The sequence below is a fragment of the Aethalodelphis obliquidens genome, unplaced genomic scaffold (assembly GCF_003676395.1).
Source record: "Aethalodelphis obliquidens isolate GAN/ISIS:26980383/991018 unplaced genomic scaffold, ASM367639v1 scaffold55, whole genome shotgun sequence".
Classification (NCBI taxonomy): Eukaryota; Metazoa; Chordata; class Mammalia; order Artiodactyla; family Delphinidae; genus Aethalodelphis; species Aethalodelphis obliquidens.
The window spans coordinates 9474527-9501152 of record NW_020837999.1 but is presented as its reverse complement, the minus strand read 5'-3'; the positions used below and the strand labels follow the sequence as shown (position 1 = coordinate 9501152).

Below are 26626 nucleotides of genomic sequence, written 5' to 3'. Positions count from 1 at the left end.
GGTTTCATCTTCTGCTATCACCTCTACTCTCTTTCAATTACAGTTGTAAAGTTCATTCTCCCCAGCACATAGCCCACCCTTCAACTGTGAAACAATAAATGTGTAAATTCATATGTACAGCAGAAGGCTCTCATAAATCGTTGAGGGCTCCTAAGCTTTAACTGAGACCTTTGAGAAGCCAAGCGGTTAACGTATTCCTCTGTTCTGCAATGCTTGCTGAATGCCACCAGGTGGAAGCACACCAGCATTTTCCAGAAGGTGGGAACTAAGATAGCCTCAACGGGCTTATATCACAGTCATGGAAGCATAAACCTTTACTAAGTTAATTTTCTCTTTAAAATAAGATAATTATCTTATAAAGATAAAGATAAGATAATTATCTTCTGAAGATAATTAAGTCAGTGAAATTAATGGAGATGGGGGAACAAATACATAAAACAATCAAAAATATTATTAATAAATTAAAAGCTAAACTACCCACAGGCAAGGTCTGTGTATCTCTATATCTGACACATTGTAAATAATAAATGAAGATTTGTTCTGCCATTCTCTAACTAAACGTAGCTACCTATTCTGTTCTCAGGTTCTGGCCATTCACTGGATAAAAACTATTTTCTTCATAAATTACCCTAGCCTATGTCTCCCAGACTCTCAGAGGCCCTTGTCCTATTGTACAATACTTTCATTTGTATTCTACCAGAATTTAAAGTGGTATTCCTCTTATATGACCTGTGTGCCTATCAGAATGAAGAAACTGCTACACTCAAAGAATATTTGTCCTTTCAATTAAACTGTTAATTTCCAAACAGGTGAAGAAATGTGAGCTAAACATGTCATATTATCTCATTAACAGATTTTTCCCAGGTTTGTTCCTTTGGCACATCAGCATTTAAAAGACAGGTGGGGGCTTCCCTGGTGGCGCAGTGGTTGAGAGTCCGCCTGCCGATGCAGGGAACGTGGGTTCGTGCCCTGGTCCATGGAAGATCCCACATGCCGCGGAGCGGCTGGGCCCGTGAGCCATGGCCGCTGAGCCTGTGCGTCCGGAGCCTGTGCTCCACAACGGGAGAGACCACAATAGTGAGAGGCCCACGTACTACAAAAAAAAAAAAAAAAAAAAAGACAGGTGGAAGGTTTCCAGTCAAAGCTAACAGATTGTCCACATGTCTATCTCCTCCCCCTCCACAAAATGACAGTAATAAAATTTGTTAAATGTTGCCATTGCAACAAAGAGAATTAGTAACAGGTTCTCAGTGGGCTAGTGATGTCAGCAAACTTCCGCATGACAGAACAGATAGAAGATGGTAACTGATAAAGTCTGGCAGGGGAAGCTGAAAGGCAGGGGCATGTGAACATTAGAATGGAGGACAGCTGAAAAGGGAGGGAGTATTCCTATGGAACCCTGAAGAGTCTGGAGCTATGGAAGCCCAAGTAACGATGAAGAGTGGGAGGCAAAGGAAAGCTGAAGACATACACATGCACCGAAAAGACTCATAGAAAGTTTATACAGAAGGATCTATAGTGCCTCCCATCCCCGTTTACACACACACTCTATATTCCACAGGGACATGAGTCCATTGGTAGGTAAAATTTGAGGACATTTTTCTCAAAACAATTGTAAATTCCGTGAAACGATCATCTTGGTTCTGTTGTTTAGATACACTTCAGCATGATCCCAGCCTACCCACCCAACTACTCTAAAGCCAAGCCCACCAGTTGACAAGCCTTGGTCAAAATCCCACCAGTGGAATCACGTTCTTACATACGACTAGACAACCAAGAATTTGCCAGACATTTGAGAAAACCCTCCAAATACAAACACAAAAGAGATAGCCCCAAAACCCTCCAAATACAAGAGATAGCCCCAGGTAAATAAAGAGAACAAAAATGATTATCAAAAATAGATAATTCTGAGTACAGATGAGAATTTAGTCTCAAAAGGAGTAGAGAGGACATATTTATATGCCAAAAGGAAATATAACTAAAAATGAGTATGGCCTATGCACTGATTCATCACAGCAGGAATAGATAGGCAATGTCCCGAAGTGATTTTAGAACTGAAGTAGAAGTCCATTGTTTAGAGATGTATAGTTGATTTCCAAAAGCAGCAGCTAAAAAACTTAGAAGTGGTTGCTTCTGGAATTTAGCACCTAAAACTGTCATAATTGTTAAGATAAGGAACTGGAGAGGCCAGATGTACACAGAAGAAGGAATCCAGTAAGAAAGGGCCAGAAAACTAAGCAGGCACTTAGACTTAGGAACAAATACAGAGAAGTTACTTTTCTCCAGGTCTTAACTCTTTCCTTCTTTCAGCACTTTAGATAGATTTTCTAAAAAAGCAGGACTATACTGTATTAATGTTCCCAAAGTCTTGTGTTTGAGGGGGTGTGACTTGGTTGGCACACTTCTGAAGGGACTGTGCAGGGCATCATCAGTGTGCCCCATGGTTCACACAGCTTTATTCCTCTCTTGGCCTGTCCTAGGTCAGGTCTCCCCTCCTCCTCAAACACGCTATGCAATCTAGACATGGCCACACCTACTCTGCTAGAGACACACATCTAGACAGACCATATTTGGCATCATTAGCAGCTTCCTTTACAAAGACACCTGCTAAGAGTTACACATCCACAAGTTCATGAGAAGGAATAATCAGAGAGAACGCGCAAGGCAAAAACTATAACACAATAAAACTTTAAAACCAATCCTCTGTAAATGGTCCCCAGGTTCAGTGAGCTAAGCTGTGAGAAGTACTACCCTGGTTCTAGGTACTTTCGCTATAAAGGTCTTTGCCATAGACATCTTTGTAGCATAACGAATTGGCCATAAGGCAATTTTTTCATAAAAGATAAAATAACGAAAAATAAAAGAGGGACGTTATAAAGGTCATAATGAAACATGAAAAATTAATAACAAAATTTAAAAGGCTTTCTTGAGAAATACAATTTAAATATTTACATACAATTTAAATATATTTAAATTGTGTGTAAATTCGTGGCAATCCTGCCAAATAACTGATTTTATTTTGTGGGTTGTACTTAAGCACTTGTCTTTGAAGTCTCTCATTCATAGTACGTGTTTTGCTTTTTGATTCATCTCCTCATTCAGCACGATAGTTTTTCTTTTTTGCTAAAATTTCTTCCTTCATTTCATCCTTCATTCCAAGTATCAGGATGCATATTTCTAACTGAGCTTTGTATTGCATTATAAAAACCTCTGCACTGTTTTTTGTTCTTGGCATCTTGCCACATGTCTGTTCATAGATGTTCCAAAGTTCTACGGGAAATGTGGGTTCAACTCTGCACCTCTGAGACCCTTAGCCTCTTTCTCCTCCAATGTAGTGTGCTTCAAGATAAGAAACCAACTCTTGGGGCAAATCATTGTCATCTCTCAGCTCAATAAAGCCACCAATAAAATGGCTAACTGAAAGAAAGTCTAACTCATTTCAACCAGTTGAAACCAAAGTGTCAAACCAAGCAGCCTACTAGTTATTTTATCTTTCACAGCAAAATTGCCTTACAGACAATTAGTCATGTATTAAAAGGGTTTGCGGCAAAAATGCTCGTGGCAAAGATGTTTATGGCAGAGAAGCTTGTGGCAAAGTACTGGACACATACTCATACTCCTCCATCATGCCCAACAGAGAAACAGAACACCTTCCCCTTTTTTCTTAAACCCATAATGCAAAGGTGGTTCTTAAAATCTTGCCATTTGATAGAAAAAGAAATTTGGAATGCAAACCAAAAGAAGAGAATAGCCAGGGGAAAATAAAATACTTCTTCCTAGGGCCTAGAATAAATAGCAACCCCTACTGTCTGCTTCTAGATTCTTCTAAGTCATAGGACTCCTAAAATAGGGGGAGCCGCAGGTACCCTTACAAAGAAATATAGGCAGAAAGAATCCAAGGAAGACATCCACAGAAGCAGATTATCTTCCCTTCGTTTACTAAGACTATCACTCCCAACATCCTAATTCAGTCATATCCTTGGCCCATGACCTAGTTCACCTCACATTCTTCTTCAGGAATGATTTTGTGTGTGTGTGTGTGTGTGTGTGTGTGTGTGTAAGACTGAGACAGGCAGACAGACAGAGAGACGTGAGTGGGTCAAGCAACAAGAGACGCAAGGATAAGGGTATATAAGAGTAATACAAAGAAGGAGAAACAGGTCTTGGGATCTCCCTGGAAGGTTGACTTGAACTCTAACTTTTACCACCAAAGCATCTATCTAGGAAAAGTAATCATTTGTCTTAGAGATAAGAAGATTCTGCAGGCCTACTAGTTTAGCAAACCTACATGTGGGAAGAGTCCTTTTTGTTTAAAGAAAATTGATAATAATTCTCACATCTTCACAAAAGCAAAGTATCTCTTCCATCTCTCCTTTCTTCTTTTATGTGTCTACTCCTCTCTATTTGCATTTTATCTGGCTAAACAAATCAGTCAAGATAAAAACCTAAATATTTGAGAAGCCTATGTGTCAAGGAAGTTGTGTGTGTGTAGGGGGGGAATATATAAATGTTCTGGCAGTAGGTTTGATACCAGAAGCAAATGCTTTGAGTTTTTTAAAAAATTAATTTCCCTGGGAAGAATCAGAGCAATTCTCAGAAGAAAAGTGTTCTCCAGTGACTTACAGAGTCACGTAAAGTGTTTCATACGTGGAGAAGGAAGCATGAAAGTTTCTGGATATTGACTCCCCCACCCCAGTATCCTAAGAATTTGATACCTACAAATAGCTACCTAAAATATGGACTAGAAACTAACGTTAGTTGAGTCTCTATTATTGCCAAGCACTTTGCTAGGAACTTTCTTTTTTGTCATAAATGCTACCCCCTTAGTTCCTACAATAACTGTTACAAGGTAACACTTGTTATATGCATTTCATAGATGAGAAAATTGAGGCTCAGTAACGGAGTGAGGATTTTAATACAGATTTTGCGAACTCTGAAGCTCAACTCTAACCGTAGTCTGATATATACATCAGACACAAACATTTAATGTTGACCGTGCATAGCAAATACATTTTTCTACTTTGTTTTTTCACTAGACAAGTGTTGATGTTCCATGTTTGGGTGTCCTGGCAGCAGAACTGTCTCTTTTGTGTTCCCATGCTGATCCCTCGATCACACAACAAGCATCCTTGGGAATGTATCACCTCCTCTGCATTGCAAAGTGTCAGAATGGTAAGAACGATTCATCTTTTCTAAGGGTTACTAATAATCTGTTCCTAATTATTATACTTGTGGGTCCCAAGGGGGCTCTACATCTGTAGATTTCAAAATCCTGCCCCAAGATCTATAGCTTCACTTTTTAAAATGTATTTTTAAATCTTTTTTAGAATTATTTTTATAATGTTATAGTTGGTTCTTCAATGTCTATAACATACTATATTTAGTGTTGGGTGTTAATGGTGGGAACAGGAATGCTGGGTGGAGGCAGGGAAGAGAGGAAGAAAAATTACCAATGGGACTTTCTAAAAAGAGGCTTACTTTTTCTCTGTAATGGAGTATCAAATAGAATACTCAGATTCTTGCTTCAATGGTGGGGAAAAATTAGCCCAAGACCTAAATAAATGCTGCTCTGGTCTGCCTAACAAAGCATAAGAGCAAGACCTTATGGTATCAAACTATTTCCAAATACTTTAACAGAGAATAGATTTACTGTCCCATAATAAACAACTATTTAAAGATTATATATACTAATTGTTCTCAAGTCACTGGACATCAGATAACAAAGGACAATGATTCCTAATGAGATGGGAACAAATGAACAAATAAGGCAGAGTCTACAACTGACTGAGTTTACAACCTAGAGTAAGTTTCTAGGCTGCAGCCCAGAAAGGAGTAACCCAAGAGTCTCACCAAGTTGAAGAGACAGAATTGGGAATCCAGATAGATCAAGATATTTAGAGTTCACAGGGCAAAGCGCCAGAAAGGAGTGCACAAAGAGAGAGCTCCAGAGATGTGCAGAGAGCCCTTTAACTATTTGGCTATGTAAGGATCAGAGCACACATGTGAGGAAACTACCTGAGGCTTGCAGGGGAGAGGGTGGGGGTAACACCCAAAATGGTTAAAGGATCCACTGAATCCCAAAAGACTGGAAATGGTGCCTATGCCTATAAGCTAGAATTTAAAACTTCATAATTCATAAGTAATGCAGCAGAGTACAAAGAGATTTTGTCTCATCAAGAGGAAAAAATTATCCCTGAATTATTTTAGTGCCACCTAACAAAAGTTAAAAACAAGACCTAAAATTATCAACTGATCTCCAAATACTTTAATTGTTTATCAGAAAAAGCTCAAGCTTACTTCTAGGAATACAAAAATTCCATCACTTAACAAGTTAAAATGAACAGTTTGGACAAGTTAAAATTAACAATGTCTGACATGCAATAAAAAATTACTAGGCATGCAAAGAAACAAAATACAACCCACAATAAAAAGCAGAATGAATAAAAACTGACCCAGAAATAACACAGATGATAGAATTAGTAGAGACATTAAAACAATTATTATAACATATTCCATTTAGTTAAGGAGTTAGAGAAAAAGATGAACATGTTAATGAGAGACAAAGAAAAGTCTCTAAAAGACCCAAATTAAACCTCAGGAGATGAAAACTACAATACCTGAGCTGAAAAACACTCTGGCAGGGATTAATGGTATAATCTTTTTTATTGAGGTATAGTTGACTTACAATATACACAATATACATTTACAATAGGTGTACAGCATAATGATTCAGTATTTATACAGGTTTTACTCCATTAAAAGTTATTAGAAGATAATGGCTATAATTCCTTGTGCTGTTAATATTTCCTTGTTGTTTATCTCTTTTATACATAGTAGTTTGTATCTCTTAATCCCATATGCCTAATTTGCCCATCCCCTCTTCCTTCTCCACTTTGGTAACCACTAGTTTATTTTCTATATCTGTGAGTCTGTTTCCATTTTGCATATACATTCATTTGCATTTTTTAATTTTTTAGATTCCACATATAAGTGATATCATATGGTATTTGTCTCCCTCTGTCTGTCTGACTTATTTCATTAAGCATTAATATTCTCTAGGTCCATCCATGTTGCTGAAAATGGCAGAATTTCATTCTTTTTTATGGATGAGTTTTATATATCTAGATAGATAGAAGATATATCACATCTTCTTTATACATTCAACTGTTTATGGGCACTTGGGTTGCTTCCATTTCTTGGCTATTGTAAACAGTGCTGCTATAAACATAGGAATGCATGTATTTTTTCAAATTAGTGTTTTCATTTTTTCTTCATTTTACTTTACTGGCTATATACCCAGGAGTGGAATTGCTGGATCATATGGTAGTTCTATTTTTAGTTTTTTGAGGAACATCCACATGTTTTCCATAGTGGATGCACCAATTTACATTCCCACCAACACTGTGCAAAGGTTTCCTTTTCTCCATACTCTCGCCAACATTTGTTATTTGTAGACATTTTCATGATAGCCATTCTGACAGGTGTGAGGTGATATCTTATTGTTTTTTTGACTTGTATTTCTCTAATAATTAGTGATGCTGAGAATCTTTTCATGTGCAACAGTGTAATCTTAAAAGGAGCTGGGGCTGGGAGGGGGGAACATTTCATTCAGAGTAAAGGTAAGGTAAGGATTATAGCAAATTTCTCATGAGACAATGCAAGCTATAGGCAATGAAGCAACCTCATAATGTACTGAAAGAAAAAGCTGTCAATCTAGAATTCTTTAACCAGCAGAAGTGGTACTCTTTCAAAAGCAAAAGTGAAATAAAGACTTTTTAGATATACAAGAGCTGGTAGAATTTATCACTAGCATATCTGCAGTATGAAAAATATTTTATGAAATTATTCAAGAAAAAAATGATGTCAGATGATAATCTAGGTCTACATAAAGGAATAAGGAGCATTGGATTGCAACTATGAAGGAAAATATTAAAATTTTCTTCCCTACTTTTTAAATCTCTTTAAATGAGAATCAACTATTTAAAGCAAACAAACAAACAAAAACAATGTAAGAGCTAAATATGTGACAACAATATCACAGAGTCTTGAAAGAGCATGAAATATGAGGTTCTTATCCATAAATTCATAAAATATCACTTCAAAGTAAACTGTGATAAGTTAGATGTATAATATAAATCCTAAAGGAACTACTTAGCTAATATAACGAAGAGTTTTATATAATAAGCCAAAATGGAGATAAAATAGAATCATAAAAAATACTTAATAAAAAAAAGACAAAAAAAGAAGAAAAATATAAAGAAAAACAGATGGAAAGCAAAAAGTAAAATGAAGACTTAAATCCACTCATAATATATATAAATGCTCTAAATATCTCCAATGAAAAGGCAGAGATTATCACACTGGATAAAGAGCAAGACTCAACTATATACTGCCTATGAGAAATCTACCTTAAATGTAAAGACACAAATAGAATACAAGTTAAAAGTTGGAAAATGATATAACATGCTAACACTAGTCAAAAGAAAGCTGAAATGACTATATCAATATAAAAAAAATACACACATTTCAGAGCAAAGAATGTTTCCAGGGAAAAAGAGGGTCATTTCATAATGCTAAAGGGGTCAATTAATTAAGAAGACATAATCCAAAACATTTATGTACTTGAAAACAAAACATATTAAAATAATCAAAATACATTAAACAAAAGCTGATAGGACTACTATGAGAAATAGATCTACAATTACAATCAGAGAATTCAATACCACTTTTTCAATAAACTATTACACAAAAAATCAATAAGGATACAGACCTGAACCAGCTAGATCTAACTGACATTTATAGAACACTCTACCAAAAATGGAAAAATAAACATTCTGTTCAAGAAAAAAACAGAAAATTTACCAAAATAAACCATATTATAGACCATAAGACAAGCTTCAAGAAATCAACAGGTAGTTAAGTCATACAAAATATGACGAAAACAGAGTTAAATTAGAAATCAAAAACAGAATTAACACCATACAGAAAAATAAACTCAAAACAGATTAAAGACCTAAATGTAAGACCAGATACTATAAAGCTCTTAGAGGAAAACATAGGCAGAATACCCTTTGACATAAATCGCAGCAATATCTTTTATAATCTGTCTCCTATAGTAATAGATATAAAAACAAAAATAAACAAATGGGACCTAATTAAACTTAAAATCTTTTGTACAGCAAAGGAAACCATAAACAAAACAAAAAGACAACTCACAGAATGGAAGAAAATATTTGCAAACAATGCGAATGACAAGGGATTAATCTCAAAATTTATAAACAGCTCATGCAGCTCAATATCAAAGAAAACAAACGACCCAATCAAAAAATAGGCAAAAGACAATACAGATGGCCAACAGGCATATGAAAAGATGCTCAACATCACTAATTATTAGAGAAATGGAAATCAAAACTACAATGAGATATCACCTCACACCACTCAGAATGGCCATCATCAAAAAATCTACAAATAATAAATGCTGGAGAGAGTGTGAAGAATAGGGAACCCTCCTACACTGTTGCTGGGAATGTAGATCGGTACAGCCACTGTGGAGAACAATATGGAGGTTCCTTAAAAAACTAAAAATAGAGCTACCATATGATCCAGCAATCCCACTCCTGGGCACGTATCTGGAGAAAACCATGATTTGAAAGGATACATGCATCCCAATGTTCATTTCAGTGCTGTTTATAATAGTCAAGACATGGAAGCAACCTAAATGTCCATCAACAGATGAATGGATAAAGAAGATGTGGTACATATATACAATGGAATATCGTCCATTAAAAAGAATGAAATAATGCCATTTGCAGCAACATGGATGGACATAGAGATTGTCATACTAAGTGAAGTAAGACAGAGAAAGACAAATATCATATGATATCACTTGTATGCAGAATCTAAGAAAAAAATGATACACAAATGAACTTATTTACAAAACAGAAACAGATTCACAGACTTAGAGAATGAACTTATGGTTACCAGTGGGGAAGGGTGGGGAGGAAGGATAGATTGGGAGTTTGGGATTGACATATACACATTGCTATATTTAAAATAGTCAACAAGGACCTACTGCATAGCACAGGGAGCTCTGTTCAATATTCTGTAATAAACTAAATGGGAAAAGAACTTGAAAAAGAATAGATACTTGTATATGTATAATTGAATCACTTTCCTGTACACCTGAAACTAACAAAAGATCGTAAATCAACTATACGCCAATGTAAAATAAAATTTTTTTAGATTTTAAACAAGTTAAAAATAAATAGAAGTGGGGAAAGGATTTATTCAAGTTAAACTTTTATCAACTTTTTAATAAATGGAAACTCTGGAGATAAATTTTTAAATTTTAAAAGAAAAAAGATATCTGAAAGTTCAAAATATCTGGAAGCTAGATAACCTGTTTCTAAATAACAAATGTGTCAAAAAAAGAAATAAGGGATATTTAAAGCATTTTGAACTACATGAAAATGGAAATATAAAATTTCAAAATTTATGGAATACAGCTAAACAAGATTCCAGAGGGGAAATTCTTAGCACCATATGCCTACATTAGAATAGAGAAAAGTTCTTAAATCAATGACCTTAGCTTCTGCCTTAAGAAAGTAGAGAAAGAAAAGCAAATAAAACCAGAAGTAAGAAGATGAGAGGAAATAATAAAGACCAGAACAAAAACCAATAAAACTAGAAAGCGGAAAAACCTTAAGGGAAAGCAATGAAGCCAAAAGCAAATTCTCTGAGAAGATCAGGGGAGAAATAAGAGAAAAGACACAAATTACCAATATAAGGAATGAGAGAAATAATATCACTAAAGATTCTATGGGTATTAACAGAATAAAAAGTGACATTATGAACAACTTTAGGCCAATAAATTTGACAAGTTAAGCAGACAAATTTATTGAAAGACACAAATTACCAAAGCTCACTCAAAAAGAAATAATCTGAATATTCTGTATCTAGCAAAGAAGTTGAGTTTGTAGTTTAAATCTTCTGCAAAGAAAAGTCCAGATCCACAGAGAAAACTCCAGACTGAAATGACCTATCAAACATTTATGAAAGAAATTATACTAATTCTATACAAATTCTTCCAGAAATGTGAGGATGAGGGAATACTTGCCAACTCATTCTATGAGGCTGGCATTATTCCAAAACCAAAATCACACAAAGACATTACAAGAAAAATAAAAACAAAAAACTACAGACCAATGTCCCTCAAGAACACTGATGAAAAAATTTAATCAAGCTCAGCAAATCAAACAGTACACTAAATAAAAAGAATAATATACCATGGCTATGTGGAATTTATCCAGAAGTGCAATGTCAATTTAACCTTTTGAAAATCAACCAATGTAACATACCACATCAACAGATGAAAAAAATAACCATATGATTATTTCAGTAGATACAGAAAAAGTACTTGACAAAATTCAACATCCATTCCTAATAAAAACTCTCAGAAAATTAGGAATAGAAAGGAAACTTCTTCTATCTGCTAAAATACATCTATGAAAAATCTACACCTAACATCATACTTAATGGTGGAATACTGAATGATTTCCCCAAAAGACCTGGAAAAAGACAAGGATGTGCACTCTCATTAGTTCTGTTCAACAATGCTTTGGATAGAATAGAATAAAGAGTCCAGAAATAGATCCACACACGTATGGTCAACTGATTTTCGACAAAGGTTCAAAGGCAATTCAGTGGAGAAGGGATAAACTTCAATAAACATTGTTGGAAAAATTGGTGATTTGTATGCAAAAAAAGAACTTTGATATATATCTCATAAATGCATAAAAGCTAATTCAAAATGGATCATAGGACTACACGTAAAACCTAAAACTATGAAACTAGAAAAAATCTTTGTACCTTGGATTAGGCAAAGATTTCTTAAATATAACACGAAAAGCATGACCCATAAATGAAAAAAAAATGATAAATTAAGTACCTCTGCTCTTTGAAAGACACTTAAGAGATAAGCCACAGACAGTGAGAAAATATTTGCAAATTACATATCTGATAGAAGAATTGCATTCATTATTTTAAAGGAACACTCAAAACTCAGTAAAAAAAAAAAGCAAGCAACCAAATTAAAATAATAATAGTAGATTTGAGTAGTCATTTCACTAAAGCAGCACAGATGGCAAGGATGCACATCAAAGGATGATCAATATACAGTCATAAAAGAAAGGTAAATTAAAACTGCAATGAGACACCACTGTACTCCAGTTAAAATGTCTAAAATTGAAAAGACTGACCATACAATGCGTTATTAAAGGTGTGAAGCAACTGGAACTTTCATACATTGCTAGAGGGAATGTGAAGTGATACAACAGCTTTGGAAAATAATTTGGCAGTATCCTAAAAAGTCAAACACACATCTACCATATGATCCAGTCATTCCACAGCTTAGTGTTTACCTAAGAGAAATGAAAGCAAATATCCATTCAAAGACTTGTACATGAATGTTGATAGCACCTTTATTTGTAATAGCCCAAAACTGGAAACAACCCAAATGTCTACCAAAAGGTGAATGAATAAGCAGATGATGGTGTATATGTACAGTGGAATAGTATCCATCACTACGACTACTGATACAAGAAAAAACATGGATGGATTGCAAATAATTTTGCTAAATGAAAGATTCCAAACAACAAAAGAGTATATACTAAATGGTTCCACTTATATAAAACTGGAAAATACAAACTTGACAGAATGTAGATCAGTGCCTGCCTTTGAATCGGGGAGTGGGATCTGGGAGCAGGTTTGATCAATTACAAAAGGACATGAGGAAACTTTTGGAGGGAATAAATCTTTTTTTATTGCAGTGATGTTTATGGGCACATACATATATATTAACTTACCAAATTAGACACTTTAACTATGTTGCATATTGGTTATATCTCTATAAAGCTGTTAGCAAACAAGCAAAGTCATTTAAAACCTACCTTCTCTAGAACAAAAGACATCTGCACCTGAAGCTTATGTTGAGGGCTTTTCTCTTTCTTGCTGTATCACTCCCCTAGCTCTTTGCAAAATGCCTCCAAGTCTGCTCTTTTACCAATAGACACCCCAACTTAGCAGTAGCTCTTCCATTGCACTGAACAATGCATTTGATGGCCTAAATGTACTTGATATTTGGTCAACTTATTAAAATTATCTATGTCCTTTATTCATATTTCAAAGAGGCCTCTCTTAAACACTTTTTTTTTTTTTTTTTTTTATCTTAAACACTTTTTAAACTCTGGGTCAATGTAGTCATAGTATTTTATGTGACTAAACTGTTAGCAGAGAGTTAAACATTCAGAAACTTTAGACTTCCAGAATTGGGCAGGAAGAGGAAATTGGAAATAGCAATGTTATAGAGGAACCAGTGATCAAATAAAAACCTTAAACTCTTTTCCTTAATACAGCGGATATTGCAAAAAATAAAAGTACAAAGTATGATAAGCCTGGAAGTCATTGCTTCCTGCCTTCTCCCTCTGATATAGAATTTCTACCCAAGATCTTGCAAAGAGACAAAAGTAAAATTGCTCAGGTAACTTAGCCCCCACTTTATCCTATGGCTTTTGTTTCATGTGTATTATTACTTTTAGTGGTAACTTATTTCAACAAAATTTATATTTTTAATAGATTTTTTCTGTTTTATTTAAATTCAGTAAAGCAAAGAGTAAATGATAGAGTATTTGGCTTCCTGATTTTCATCTCTATTAATGAGAATTATGCCTATTATTCCAGAATATAACAATTTATATTATTTTACCTAATCCTTACAGAATGCAAATGAGATAGGTGTTTCCTAGTTGTTATGCTTCTTATTGTTTGGCTAATAAGTTATTAAAGATGGGAAACTTCTGATTTTCTAGCAAAATTAATGAAGTCAACAATTAACAGCCTTTTCAATGTTATTATAATTTATTCAGCAAACATCAAAATAATGCGATTTACATTTTAAAAACCTCTTAAATTTAAATTTTTTTAAAAGTTCAAGTGATAAACCTCAGGACCAAGTAAATAATTTTTACACTGACCCAACCTTTGGGGAAAATCATGAGGCTCTATAACTGTATACATTCCCTCACCTTCTTCAAAGTATATGGGCTTATTCATATGCTTGAGAGGTCACTGGCGCCTAAGTTGTGCTGTCCAACAGATGGCTGTCTAGGTACACACATTGAGTCAACAGTTCAGCAAAGCCTGCTGGGGAGGCTCTTCAGGCTAGCTCATCTCTTGAGTTGGGAGGGTCTTATGGCTCCTCCTAAAGGTACATGCATAAAGCAGTGCCTTGCCCTCCCATGGCTGAGGTAGATAGAACTGTGGGAGGCTGAGGAGATATGAAAACAATATACCTCAAATAATACAATCAAAAATACCACATAGATATCCTATATATGCATCTTCATGATGATGCATCTTTCCAAAATCAAGCATTATTCATAATCCACCTCCCCTCAAAAGTCACAAACCTGGCTGACTACAAAGTTGTCTATTTAAGTGAAGAAACCAGGCATCTGTAGAGGTTTACTAGAAAATCCTTTCACATCCTTCCATGCTTCACTCCAGAGCCCTGGAACTGAACTCCTGAGCCCCACAACTAGGCTAGTTAGCCTAAGACTGGCAGCTTCCTCAGGGTCTCTTCCAAGTGATTCATGGGTCTTACTATCTCCACTTCCAGTTTAGCATCCTCTCTTTTCTGAGTTTAATGTCCATCAGATTTATAAATCCTTGGATTTGGGGGAGAGTGTCCTGGGTCCTATGTTCATGACCTCTGATTCAGTTCTCAATTGTGAGATCAAAGCAGGCCTAGTACTAGCACTGTGTGCAAGAGTGGTAGCTGGAAAATCCTGAGGTAGGTACTTTCAGAGGTAGATTGGGACAAATGGGTGAGAGAATCTAAGGTTGTAGTAAGGAAACCAAGAGGACCATATCCAAAGACAAAGTCCTAAGGATGCAAATAGGAGGAAAAGCATCAAGGTTTTTAGCCAAGAGAGCTAGATCACATTTTATAAAGGGAGCCCTATCATTTGATACTCTACTGTCATATCTATACCTTTGTTACTGAGTCCAAACTCATACTGTTCGCTGCACAATAGACCAATAAATCAAAAGACAAGGTGTTAGGGCAAGAAATAGTGACTTTATTTGAAAAGCCAGCAGACCAAGAAGATGGTGGACTAGTGTCCCAAAGAACCATCTTACCCGAGTTAGAATTCAGGCTTCTTTTACATTAAAAGGGGAGGGGAGGTGTGACTGGTTGCTACAAACTAACTGGTGCTGAAATCCTTTGTTCTTGCAGCTGTCCAGATAGGTCTGGTAACAATGTTCCCGTAAACCTCCAACAAGACAACTATAATTTTCTATTCTGCACTTTTTATCTCTATATGAATGGAAACGTGTTATACATTTAAAGGTCAAGCCTGGGAGGCAGAATATTGAGAAAGGGTTAGTATGTATATTCCAGGCTATAGGCCACATTCTCTTACTGTTTGAGACAAAGGTGCAAAGCTAGCATGACTAAGCACAGGCAATGGAGCACAAAGGCTAGAGCTGAAGGAATAGATCCAATATGGAGTCAGGTTTGTTCTTCTTTGTTCAACCTTGACATACCAGAAACCTCTAACACTATCTCTACGTTTCACTAGGAATTGCTCCTTCTACAACATTTTAATAGACACCAAACTAAAATATTTTGTTGAATAAAAAAATATGCAAAAGAGAATATTCCCTCTTCCAATGATTTTTTAAAATTCAACATCTTATATAATTAAATCTGGCTTTCTCAAAGTAGAGCAAACTATTTATAATATTCAGTTCACCTCACCAAGCCTTAGTGACCCTCCTTTATCCATCTTTCATAGCTTTCCAAAAATACTATCCCTCACCCCTCTGTCCAGTAGGAGGGAGCCTGGTGGTCATCAATTTTCACTCAGACCTCAGTCCTTCCCTATTGACCAGAAAGAGCTATGCTCAATTCCTTTAATCGGGATGGAGAAAAGCTTTTATTAGCAATATTGAGTACTTTCTGTATTTTAGAGAATGGCACACACACACACACACACACACACACACACACACACACATAAAGGAAAATTTTGAATATATATTTTTTGAATATATATATATATATATACACACACACACATATACAAAAGGAGGAAATGTGGTTCATTCATCTTTCTTAATTGAGAGATCCATAATATTGTGATTTTTTTCACATTTTATGGCCCATGGATATTCCTCTAACTTCAAAAAGAGATTGTTTGAATTGTAGTTGTTCTACCTCAATCGTGGACATATGGGCCTTTTTTTCTCTTCCCACTTCTTGATACTTCTCTGAGAAAAAGTCCACACCTCTGAATGACCCTGCCTTTCTTACCCCATCCTTTCCTTCATCTTCTACAAATCATGCTTGTTTCTGATCTGAGCAAATTCATTTCCAAAGCTGAAGTTCACAATAATTTCTAGTATTTGAATAGCTGAAATGGGATAAAATCAATATTTTATGGTTCTTCTGAATTGCAATGCCATGATTTTCCACTTCTCCCTGGCTTGCCCCCAGAGCTGACTTATTCAGATAAAAATGTTTTAATTGCTTTAAAAATCAGATGAAAAAATATATATAATTCAACTTGAATTACAGTCATCTTAATAGCAACACAATTGTAAAATATAACTTTTAATATTTTTTAATGGAGGAAAAGGCCCACAGCAGCAAAGGTGCCTAGGGCCCACAAAAATCATATGGCCCTGCCTGGCCCTGAAGCTTCCCTCAGGATGTCTGGGTTCAGCTGTCTTGCTTCTCTTGATGTAAGTAAGGCCTGAGATCATGACTCTCCTTTTTGGTTTCAGAGTGTAGGACAAACCTTATTGCCACGCTTGCTAACTGACTTTGTGTGGAGTCTCCTGATGAAACTCTCTGCACCTGATCAAACAACTGCATCCGAGGCAGCAACCATACTGAAACTGACTCTGGAATATTATGCCCATAAGGTCACCATGGTAAGATACTTGACAATGAGCAGGGGAGTGCAGAATGTATTCTCTAATGGGCTCTTACTGTCTTTGTTATATGCCTACTTCTTTTCATATATATTTCTTGCCATTGTTCATTATGTCACTTCAATAAAATGAGGCTTTTGTGTGAAATATTTCAAGCATACAGAAAAGTTTCAAAATAATGTAATGAACATTCACTCACCAATCACACCAAATTGTACACTTTGCTATACTTGCTTCAAATTTTAAAGAAATGCTTTAACAACAATAAAATAGTACAACTGTAATTGAAATCCCCTGTGTAACCATTAAGGAAAGTTTTAAGAACCCTCAGCTAGCTGTAGGGCTGGCCACATAATTTGTGGGGCCCAGTGCAAACTGAAATGTGGGGCTTCTTATTCAAAACATAGAAAAAAACTACTATTAGATGTAGAAAAATATTAGATGTAGAAACATATCTCTCTCTCTCTCAACTTGTCATGGTGTTGTTATTTTCTAAGTTAAAAAAAAACTAAAATTTTATAATATTAGCATGCATTTTGCCATCCATCTTTCTATTGTGCAATGCCAATCATAGCTGCAAATATAAGAGCACACAACTTAACAAAATACTACAATTCATATTTCATGCATGCATATGTATTTTACTATTACCAGAAGAGTGGTAAACACTACACAAAACTACCTTAATTGTCTTTATTTCACTCCTTGTCATTCACACATTCTATTAACACTATCTTCATTTTGTTCGTGAGTAAGGAAAGATTGAAAGGAAAAGAATTTATGGATTGCCACATCTTTCTCTTTCCTTCTATGTCATCATTTTCAGCCTAAGTGGTTGAGGCATCAATAGATGTTTATCTTATACCTGCTTTGATTTCCCACTTAACCCCTGCACATCATGGGTCTACTGGAATTCTGTGTTCTTAGGGAATTGTGAATGCTGCCTCTGAATGAGGCTGCAGGAACCGTAGCTGACTCTCATACACACAGGCTGCCACACACACACACAGGCTCCATTGTCCCATGGGACTTCACTTACAAAGCACAAACTCAAGGAAAAACTTATTAAAAATTTCAATATGACGACAGCAGAGGTTTAAACAAAGTGAAGGACCTTCTGAATGTGGGACCTTGTGCAAAAGCATAGGTCACATGCCCATGAAACCAGCCCTGATGGAGACATAAGCGCTGAACTCCCAGTTCCCTCTCCTGACATAGCAGTGTTATGTGATTGTAGATAAACTGAGTGCTTGCACTCAAACTCAGAGAGCAGGAAAGGGGAAATAATGCTTCTTACAAACTCTCATGCTTCTACAGACAAGAGCATTCCAAAAGGCATGCAGACCAAGGGGAAAGCTGGAGGGCAGCAGTTATTTCTTTAACAAAATAAAAGTTCTCCTCTCATGCAGTGAGAAAAGGAGGCTAGGTAAAACCATATCAGGTCCTAGAGAAGACAAGAAGCCAATTGGAAAACTAGATGTGTAAACCTAGCCTGTGCTACAATGAAATCATTAAACATGGAGAAATAAACTGAACAAAAATGGGGTTCAGCAACTTATTTCCCCACCCCAGCTCCCACAAACAATTGAACTACTGAATACACTGGATTCTTGGCTTAAACAGGGTTGGATTCTAAAGTCAGTTATAATGAAAAATTGCATTAAAATTATCCTGAAAATCTCCTAAATTGCAAGTATAGTTTGTGGGCTTACTATTTCTAAATAAATCTAACACAGCACATCTTTCCTTGAGGACTGAAGGAAATCATCATTTCTACAATTGAGCATACAGTAACATAGCTGGCTTGTTTTAGGGGCATGCTGCATTTAAAGTAGGAGGAAGAGGATGAGAAGAAAAAGCTCTAAACCCAATAGTTAAGAGAACTCTGAAGAAGATCACTGGTTTATGTCTCCCATTTCATGTTTACCTTGGAGCATATGTGGTGGGATGAATGTTTTACAATAAACACTTCATTTTGTTTGTTTAGAGTAGAGGGTTGGACACAGATAATTCAATTGTATACGAGGCAATTGCAATGGAATGTAAATTTACATCAAACAACTTTTCAGCTTATGGTCTCTGAGAAGTACTTTCAAAATAAGAAGTGAGGTGATCTGGGTAGATTAAATTTGATGTTGAATATACAACCATTGGTTTGAGAAAAATTCCAGGTCTAGCTAAAACTCTTCTTATTCAAACATGAAGAGGGATAGAAGACAAGATGGTGGAGTAGAAAGACCCGAGTTCACCTCCTCTCACAAGTACACCAAAATCACAACTGCTGAACAACAACTGACAAAAAAGACGGGAGCCTACCAAAAAAGATATTGCAAGGCAGGAATAAAGAGGTAGACATAGAAAATGGACTTGAGGACATGGGGTGGGAGGGCGAAGCTGGGGCAAAGTGAGAGTAGCATCGACATATATACACTACCGAACGTAAAACAGTTGGCTGGTGGGAAGCAGCCACATAGCACAGGGAAATCGGCTCAGTGCTTTGTGATGACCTAGAGGGATGGGATAGGGAGGGTGGGAGGGAGGCTCAAGAGGGAGGGGATATGGGGACATGTGTATGCATATGGCTGATTCGCTTTGTTGTGCAACAGAAACTAACACAGTATTGTGAAGCGATTATACTCCAATAAAGATCTATTTTAAAAAAGATATTCTACATCCAAAGACACAAAGAAGAAACCACAATGAGATGGTACAAGGGGCACACTAGTGATATAACCAAATCCCATACCATCCAGGTGGGCGACCCACAAACTGGAGAATAATCATATCACATAAGTTCTCCCACAGGAGTGAGAGCTCTGAGCTCCATGGCAGTCTCCTCAGAATCAGGAGGTGGAGCTCCCTGAGTATTTGGCTTTGAAGGCCAATGGAGCTTGACTGCAGGAGCTCCATAGGACTGGGGGAAACAGAGACTCCAGTCTTGGCACACACAAGTTCTTGTGCATACTGGGACCCAGGGCAAAACAGTGATTTCATAGAAGCCTGGGCCACACTTACCTGCTGGTCTTGGAGGGTCTCCTGGGAAGGCAGGGAGCAGCTGTGGCTCTCTCTGGGGTCATAAAAGCTGGTGGTGGACATATCAGGGAGTGTTCATCTATGTGAACTCTGGCTGGAGGAAGATATCTTGCTTGGCACTGAGATCTGGCCTCACCCAACAGCCTGTGGGCTCCAGTGTTGGGATTCCTCAGGCCAAACAACCAACAAGGTGGGAACACAGCCACACCCATCAGCAAACATGCTGTCTAAAGACTTCCTGAGCCCATAGCCACGAACAGACACACCCCTTGACATGGCCCTGCCCACAAGAGGACCAAGACCCAGGTCCACCAACCAGAAGGCAGGCACTGGATCCTCTCACCAGGAAGCCTGCACAAGCCTCTAAACCAGCCTCACCCACCAAGGGGCAGGCACCAGAAGCAAGAAAATTATGATCCCACAGGCTGCAGAACTGAGTGTGCAAACACAGGTCAGAACCTACCCTGGGACCCGCTAGTCCCTGGCCGTCTGGTGGTAAGAGGAAAGTGTATTGCTGTGACACAAAGGACATCCCCTACTGAGGGCCACTTCTTCAAGGTTGAGAAACATAACTAAGCTACTACAGAAATTAAATACAAATAGAAATTTAAAAAAAAGAGATGGCAAAGGAATATATTCCAGACAAAATGAACAAGATAAAACCCCAGAAGAACAACTAAGTGAAGTGGAGATAGGCAATCTACCCAAGAAAGAGTTCAGAGTAATGAACTTAAAGATGATCCAAGAACTCGGGAAAAGAATGGATGCACAGAGCAAGAAATTACAAGAACTTTTCATCAGAGAGTTAGAAAATAAGAATACAATAACTGAAATGAAAAATACACTAGAAGGAATTAATAGCAGAATAAATGAGGCAGAAGAATGAATCAGTGAGCTGGAAGACAGAGTGGTGGAAATCACCGCTTCAGAGCAGAATAAAGAAAATAGAATGAAAGTAAATGGAGACAGTTTAAGAGACCTCTGGGACAAGGTCATAGGCACCAACATTCACATTATAGAGGTCCCAGAAATAGAAGAGGGAGAGAAATGGCCTGAGAAAATATTTGAAGAGATAATAGCTGAAAACTTCCCTTACATGGGAAAGGAAACAATCACCCAAGTTCAGGAAGCACAGAGAATCCCATAAAGGATTAACTCAAGGAAGAACACACCTAAACACATAGTAATCAAATGGACAAAAATTAAAGACAGAGAAAACATTAAAAGCAACAAGGGAAAAGCAAAAAAATAACATACAAGGGAATCAGCTGATTTGTCAGCAGAAACTCTGCAGGCCAGAAGTGGGTGGCATGATATATTTAAAGTGATGAAAGGGAAAAACCTACAACCAAGAATACCCTACCCAGCAAGGCTCTCGTTCAGATTCAATAGAGAAATCAAAAGCTTTACAGACAAGCAAAAGCTAAAAGAACTCAGCACCACCAAACGAGCTTTACAATAAATGCTAAAGGAACTGCTCTAAGTGGAAAAGAAAAGGTCACAACTAGAAACAAGAAAATTATGAGAGTGGTAGCTCACCTGTAAAGGCAAACTTACAGTAAATGTAGGAAATTATCCACACACAAATATGATCTCAAAATCAGTAATCATGAGAGGAGGAGAGTACAAATGCAAGATATTTTAAATGCATTTGAAATTAAGATATCAGCAACGTAAAACAATCATGTGTGTGTATATATATATAGAGAGAGACTACTATACCAAAACCTCATGGTAACTGCAAAACAAAAATCTATAATGGATATAAACACAAAAAAGAAAAAGGAATCCAAACACAACACTAAGGATAGTCATCAAATCACAAGAGAAGAGAACAAAAGAGGAAAGGGAAAGAAAATAGACTTACAGAAAACAAACTCAAAACAATTAACAAAATGGCAATAAGAACATCCATATCAATAATTACCTTAAATGTAGATGGGTTAAATGCTCCAACCAAATGACGCAGATTGGCTGAATGGATACAAAAATAAGACTCATATATACGTTGCCTACAAGATACCCACTTCAGATCTAGGGACACATAAAGACTGAAAATGAGGGGATGGAAAAAGATATTCCATGCAAATGGAAATCAAAAGAGAGTGGGAGTAGCAATACTCATATCAGACAAAATAGACTTTAATATAAAGACTGTTACCAGAGACAAGGAAGGACACTACATAATGATCAAGGGATCAACCCAAGAAGAAGAAACAACAATTGTAAATTTTTATGCCCCCAACATAGGAGCACCTCAATGTACAAGGCAAACATTATCAGACAAAAAAGGAGAAATTAACAGTAACACAATAATAGTGTTAAATGACTCATTAGACCAGATGGACTTAATTGACATTTAAAGAGCATTCCATCTGAAAGAAGTAGAATACACATTCTTTTCAAGTTTACATGGAATATTCTCCAGGATAGATCACATGCTAGCCACAAAGCAAGCCTGAGTAAATTTAAGAAAACTGAAATCATATCAAGCATTTATTCCACCCACAATTCTATGAGATTAGAAATTAACTATAAGAAAACACTGTAAAAAGCACAAACACATGGATGCTAAACAATATGCTACTAAACAACAAATAGATCACTGAAGAAATCAAAGAGGAAATCAAAAAATACCTAGAGACAGATAAAAATGAAAACAACGATCCAAAATCTATGGGATGCAGCAAAAGGAGTTCTAACAGGGAAGTCTGTAGCGATACAAGCTTACTTCAGAAAACAAGAAAAATCTCAAATGAACAACCTAACCTTACACCTAAAGCAACTAGAGAAAGAAAAACAAACCAAACCCAAAGTTAGTAGGTGGAAAGAAATCATAAAGTTCAGAGCAGAAATAAATGAAATAGAGACCAAGGAAGCAGTAGAAAAGATTAATGAAAATAAAAGTTCATTATCTGAAAACACTTTTAAAAGTGATAAACCTTTAGCCGCCTCACCAAGAAGAAAAACTAGAGGGTCCAAATCAATAAAATTAGAAATGAAAAAGGAGAAGGTATGACAGACACCACAGAAATACAAAGGACCATAAGACATTACTACAAGCAACTGTATGCCAATAAAATGGACAACCTAGAAGAAAGGGACAAACTCTTAGAAAGGTACAACCTGCAAAGACTGAACCAGTAAGAAATAGAAAATATGAACAGACAAATCACAAGTCATGAAATTGAAACCGTGAATAAAAATCTTCCAACAAACGAAAGTCCAGGACCAGATGGCTTCACAGGTGAATTCTATCATACATTTAGAGAAGAGTTAGCACCCATCCTTCTCAAACTCTTCCAAAAAACTGCAAAGGAAGGAACACTCCCAAACTCATTCTATTAGGCCACCATCACCCTGATACCAAAACCAGACAAAGATACTACATAAAAAGAAAATTACAGACCAATATCACTGATGAATATAGATGCAAAAATCCTCAACAAAATACTAGCAAACAGAATACAACAACACATTAAACGGGTCATACACCATGATCAAGTGGGATTTATCCCAGGGATGCAAGGATTCCTCGATATATGCAAATCAATCAATGTGATACATCATATTAACAAACTGAAGAATAAAAACCATATGATCATCTCAATAGATGCAGAAAAAGCTTCCGACAAACTTCAATACTCATTTATGATAAAAACTCTCCAGAAAGTGGGCATAGAGGGAAACTACCTCAACATAATAAAGGCCATATATGGCAAACCCACAGCAATCATCATTCTCAATGGTGAAAAACTGAAAGCATTTCCTCTAAGATCAGGAACAAGACAAGGATGTCCACTCTCACCACTATTATTCAAGATAGTTTTGGAAGTCCTAGCCACGGCAGTCAGAGAAGAAAAAGAAATAAAAGGAATACAAATTGGAAAAGAAGAAGTAAAACTGTCACTGTTTGCAGATGACATGATACTATATATAGAAGTAAAACTGTCACTGTTTGCAGATGTCATGATACTATACACAGAGAATCCTAAAGATGCCACCAGAAAACTACTAGAGCTAATCAATGAATTTGGTAAAGTTGCAGGATACAAAATTAATGCACAGAAATCTCTTGCATTCCTATACACTAATGATGAAAAATCTGAAAGAGAAATTAAGGAAACACTCCCATTTACCACTGCAACAAAAAGAATAAAATACCTAGGAATAAACCTACCTAGGGAGAAAAAAGAACTTTATGTAGAAAACTATAAGACACTGATGAAAGAAATTAAAGATGATACCAACAGATGGAGAGATATACCATGTCCTTGGATTGGAAGAATCAATATTTTGAAAATGACTATACTACCCCAAGCAATCTACACATTCAATGCAATCCCTATCATATTACCAATGTCATTTTTTTACAGAACCAGAACAAAAAATCTTAAAATTTGTATGGAGACACAAAAGACCTCGAATAGCCAGGCCACCTTGAAGGAAAAAAACGGAGATGGAGGAATCAGACTCCCTGACTTCAGACTATACTACAAAGCTACAGTAATCAAGACAATATGGTACTGGCACAAAAGCAGAAAGACAGATCAATGGAACAAGACAGAAAGCCCAAAGGTAAACCCACGCACCTATGGTCAACTAATCTGTGACAAAATAGGGAAGGATATACAATGGAGAAAAGACAGTCTCTTCAATAAGTGGTGCTGGGAAAACTGGACAGCTATATGGAAAAGAATGAAATTAGAACACTCCCTAACACCATACACAAAAACAAACTCAAAATGGATTTGAGACCTAAATGTAAGACTGGACACTATAAAACTCTTAGAGGAAAACATAGGAAGAACACTCTGTGACATAAATCACAGCAAGATCCTTTTTGACCCACCTCCTAGAGAAATGGAAATAAAAACAAAAATAAACAAATGGGACCTAATGAAACTTCAAAGCTTTTGCACAGCAAAGGAAACCATAAACAAGACCAAAAGACAACCCTCAGAATGGGAGAAAATATTTGCAAATGAAGCAACTGACAAAGGATTAATCTCCAAAGTTTACAAGTAGCTCATGCAGCTCAATATCAAAAAAACAAGCAACCCAATCCAAAGATGGGCGGAAGACCTATATAGACATTTCTCCAAAGAAGATATACAGATTGCCAACAAACACATGAAAGAATGCTCAACATCATTAATCATTAGAGAAATGCAAATCAAAACTACAATGAGATGTCATCTCACACCAGTTAGAATGCCCATCATCAAAAAATCTAGAAACAATAAATGCTGGAGAGGGTGTGGAGAAAAGGGAACACTCTTGCACTGTTGGTGGGAATGTAAATTGATACAGCCACTATGGAGAACAGTATGGGGGTTCCTTAAAAAACTAAAAATAGAATTACCATATGATCCTGCAATCCCACTACTGGGCTTATACCCAGAGAAAACCATAATTCAAAAAGACACATGTACCCCAATGTTCATTGCAGCACTATTTACAATAGCCAGGTCATGGAAGCAACCTAAATTCCCATCGACAGACAAATGGATAAAGAAGATGTGTTACATATATACAATGGAATATTACTCAGCCATAAAAAGGAACGAATTGGGTCATTTGTTGAGACATGGATGGATCTAGATACTGTCATAGAGAGTGAAGTAAGTCAGAAAGAGAAAAACAAATATAGTATATTAACACATATATGTGGAACCTAGAAAAATGGTACAGATGAACCGGTTTGCAGGACAGAAATTGAGACACAGATGTAGAGAACAAACTTATGGACACCAAGGGGGGAAAGCGGCGGGGGTCAGGGTGGTGGTGTGATGAATTGGGCGATTGGGATTGACATGTATACACTGATGTGTATAAAACTGATGACTAATAAGAACCTGCTGTATAAATAAATTAATTAATTAAAATTCAAAAATTAAAACAGAACAACTCCCAACAAACAAAAGTCCCAGACCAGATGGCTTCACAGGCAAATTATACCAAACATATAGAGAAAACATCTATACTGCTGATACTGTTCCAAAAAAACTGCAGAGTAAGGAACACTTCAGAACTCATTCTATACTACAAAGCTACAGTAGTCAAAACAGTATGGTCCTGGCGCAAAAACAGACATATAGATCAATGTAACAGGATAAAAAGCCCAGAAATAAACCCACCTATGGTCAATTAATCTATGACATAGGAGACAAGAATATACAATGGAGAAAAGACAATCTCTTTAACAAATGGTGCTGAGAAATCTGGACAGCTACATGTAAAAGAGTGAGATAGAACATTCTCTAACACCATATAAAAAAACAAACTCAAAATGGATTAAAGACCTAAACGTAAGGCCAGATACTATAAAACTCCTAGAGTAAATCATAGGCAGAACACTCTTTGACATAAATCTCAGCAATATCTTTTCAGATCAGTCTCCTAGAGTAATGGAAATAAAAACAAAAATAAACAAATGAGATCTAATTAAATGTAAAAGCTTTTGTACACCAAAGGAAACCATAAGTACAACAAAATACAGCCTACAGAATGGAGAAAATATTTGCAACCAAAAACAGTTTCATTTCCAAAATACACAAACAGCTCATGCAGCTCAATATCAAAAAAAACAAAT

The 26626-nt window shown here is 36.3% G+C and overlaps 1 protein-coding gene across 1 annotated transcript in view; it reads left to right on the top strand.

Moving 5' to 3' along the window:
- Positions 1 to 26626, top strand: part of MROH9 (maestro heat like repeat family member 9) — a 97813-nt gene that overhangs the window by 35540 nt on the left and 35647 nt on the right. The window contains exons 7-9 of the mRNA XM_027086456.1: positions 5037 to 5172; positions 13413 to 13537; positions 16849 to 16998. Of these exons, the coding sequence (XP_026942257.1) occupies positions 5037 to 5172; positions 13413 to 13537; positions 16849 to 16998 (411 nt within the window). The remainder of the gene's footprint in view (positions 1 to 5036; positions 5173 to 13412; positions 13538 to 16848; positions 16999 to 26626) is intronic.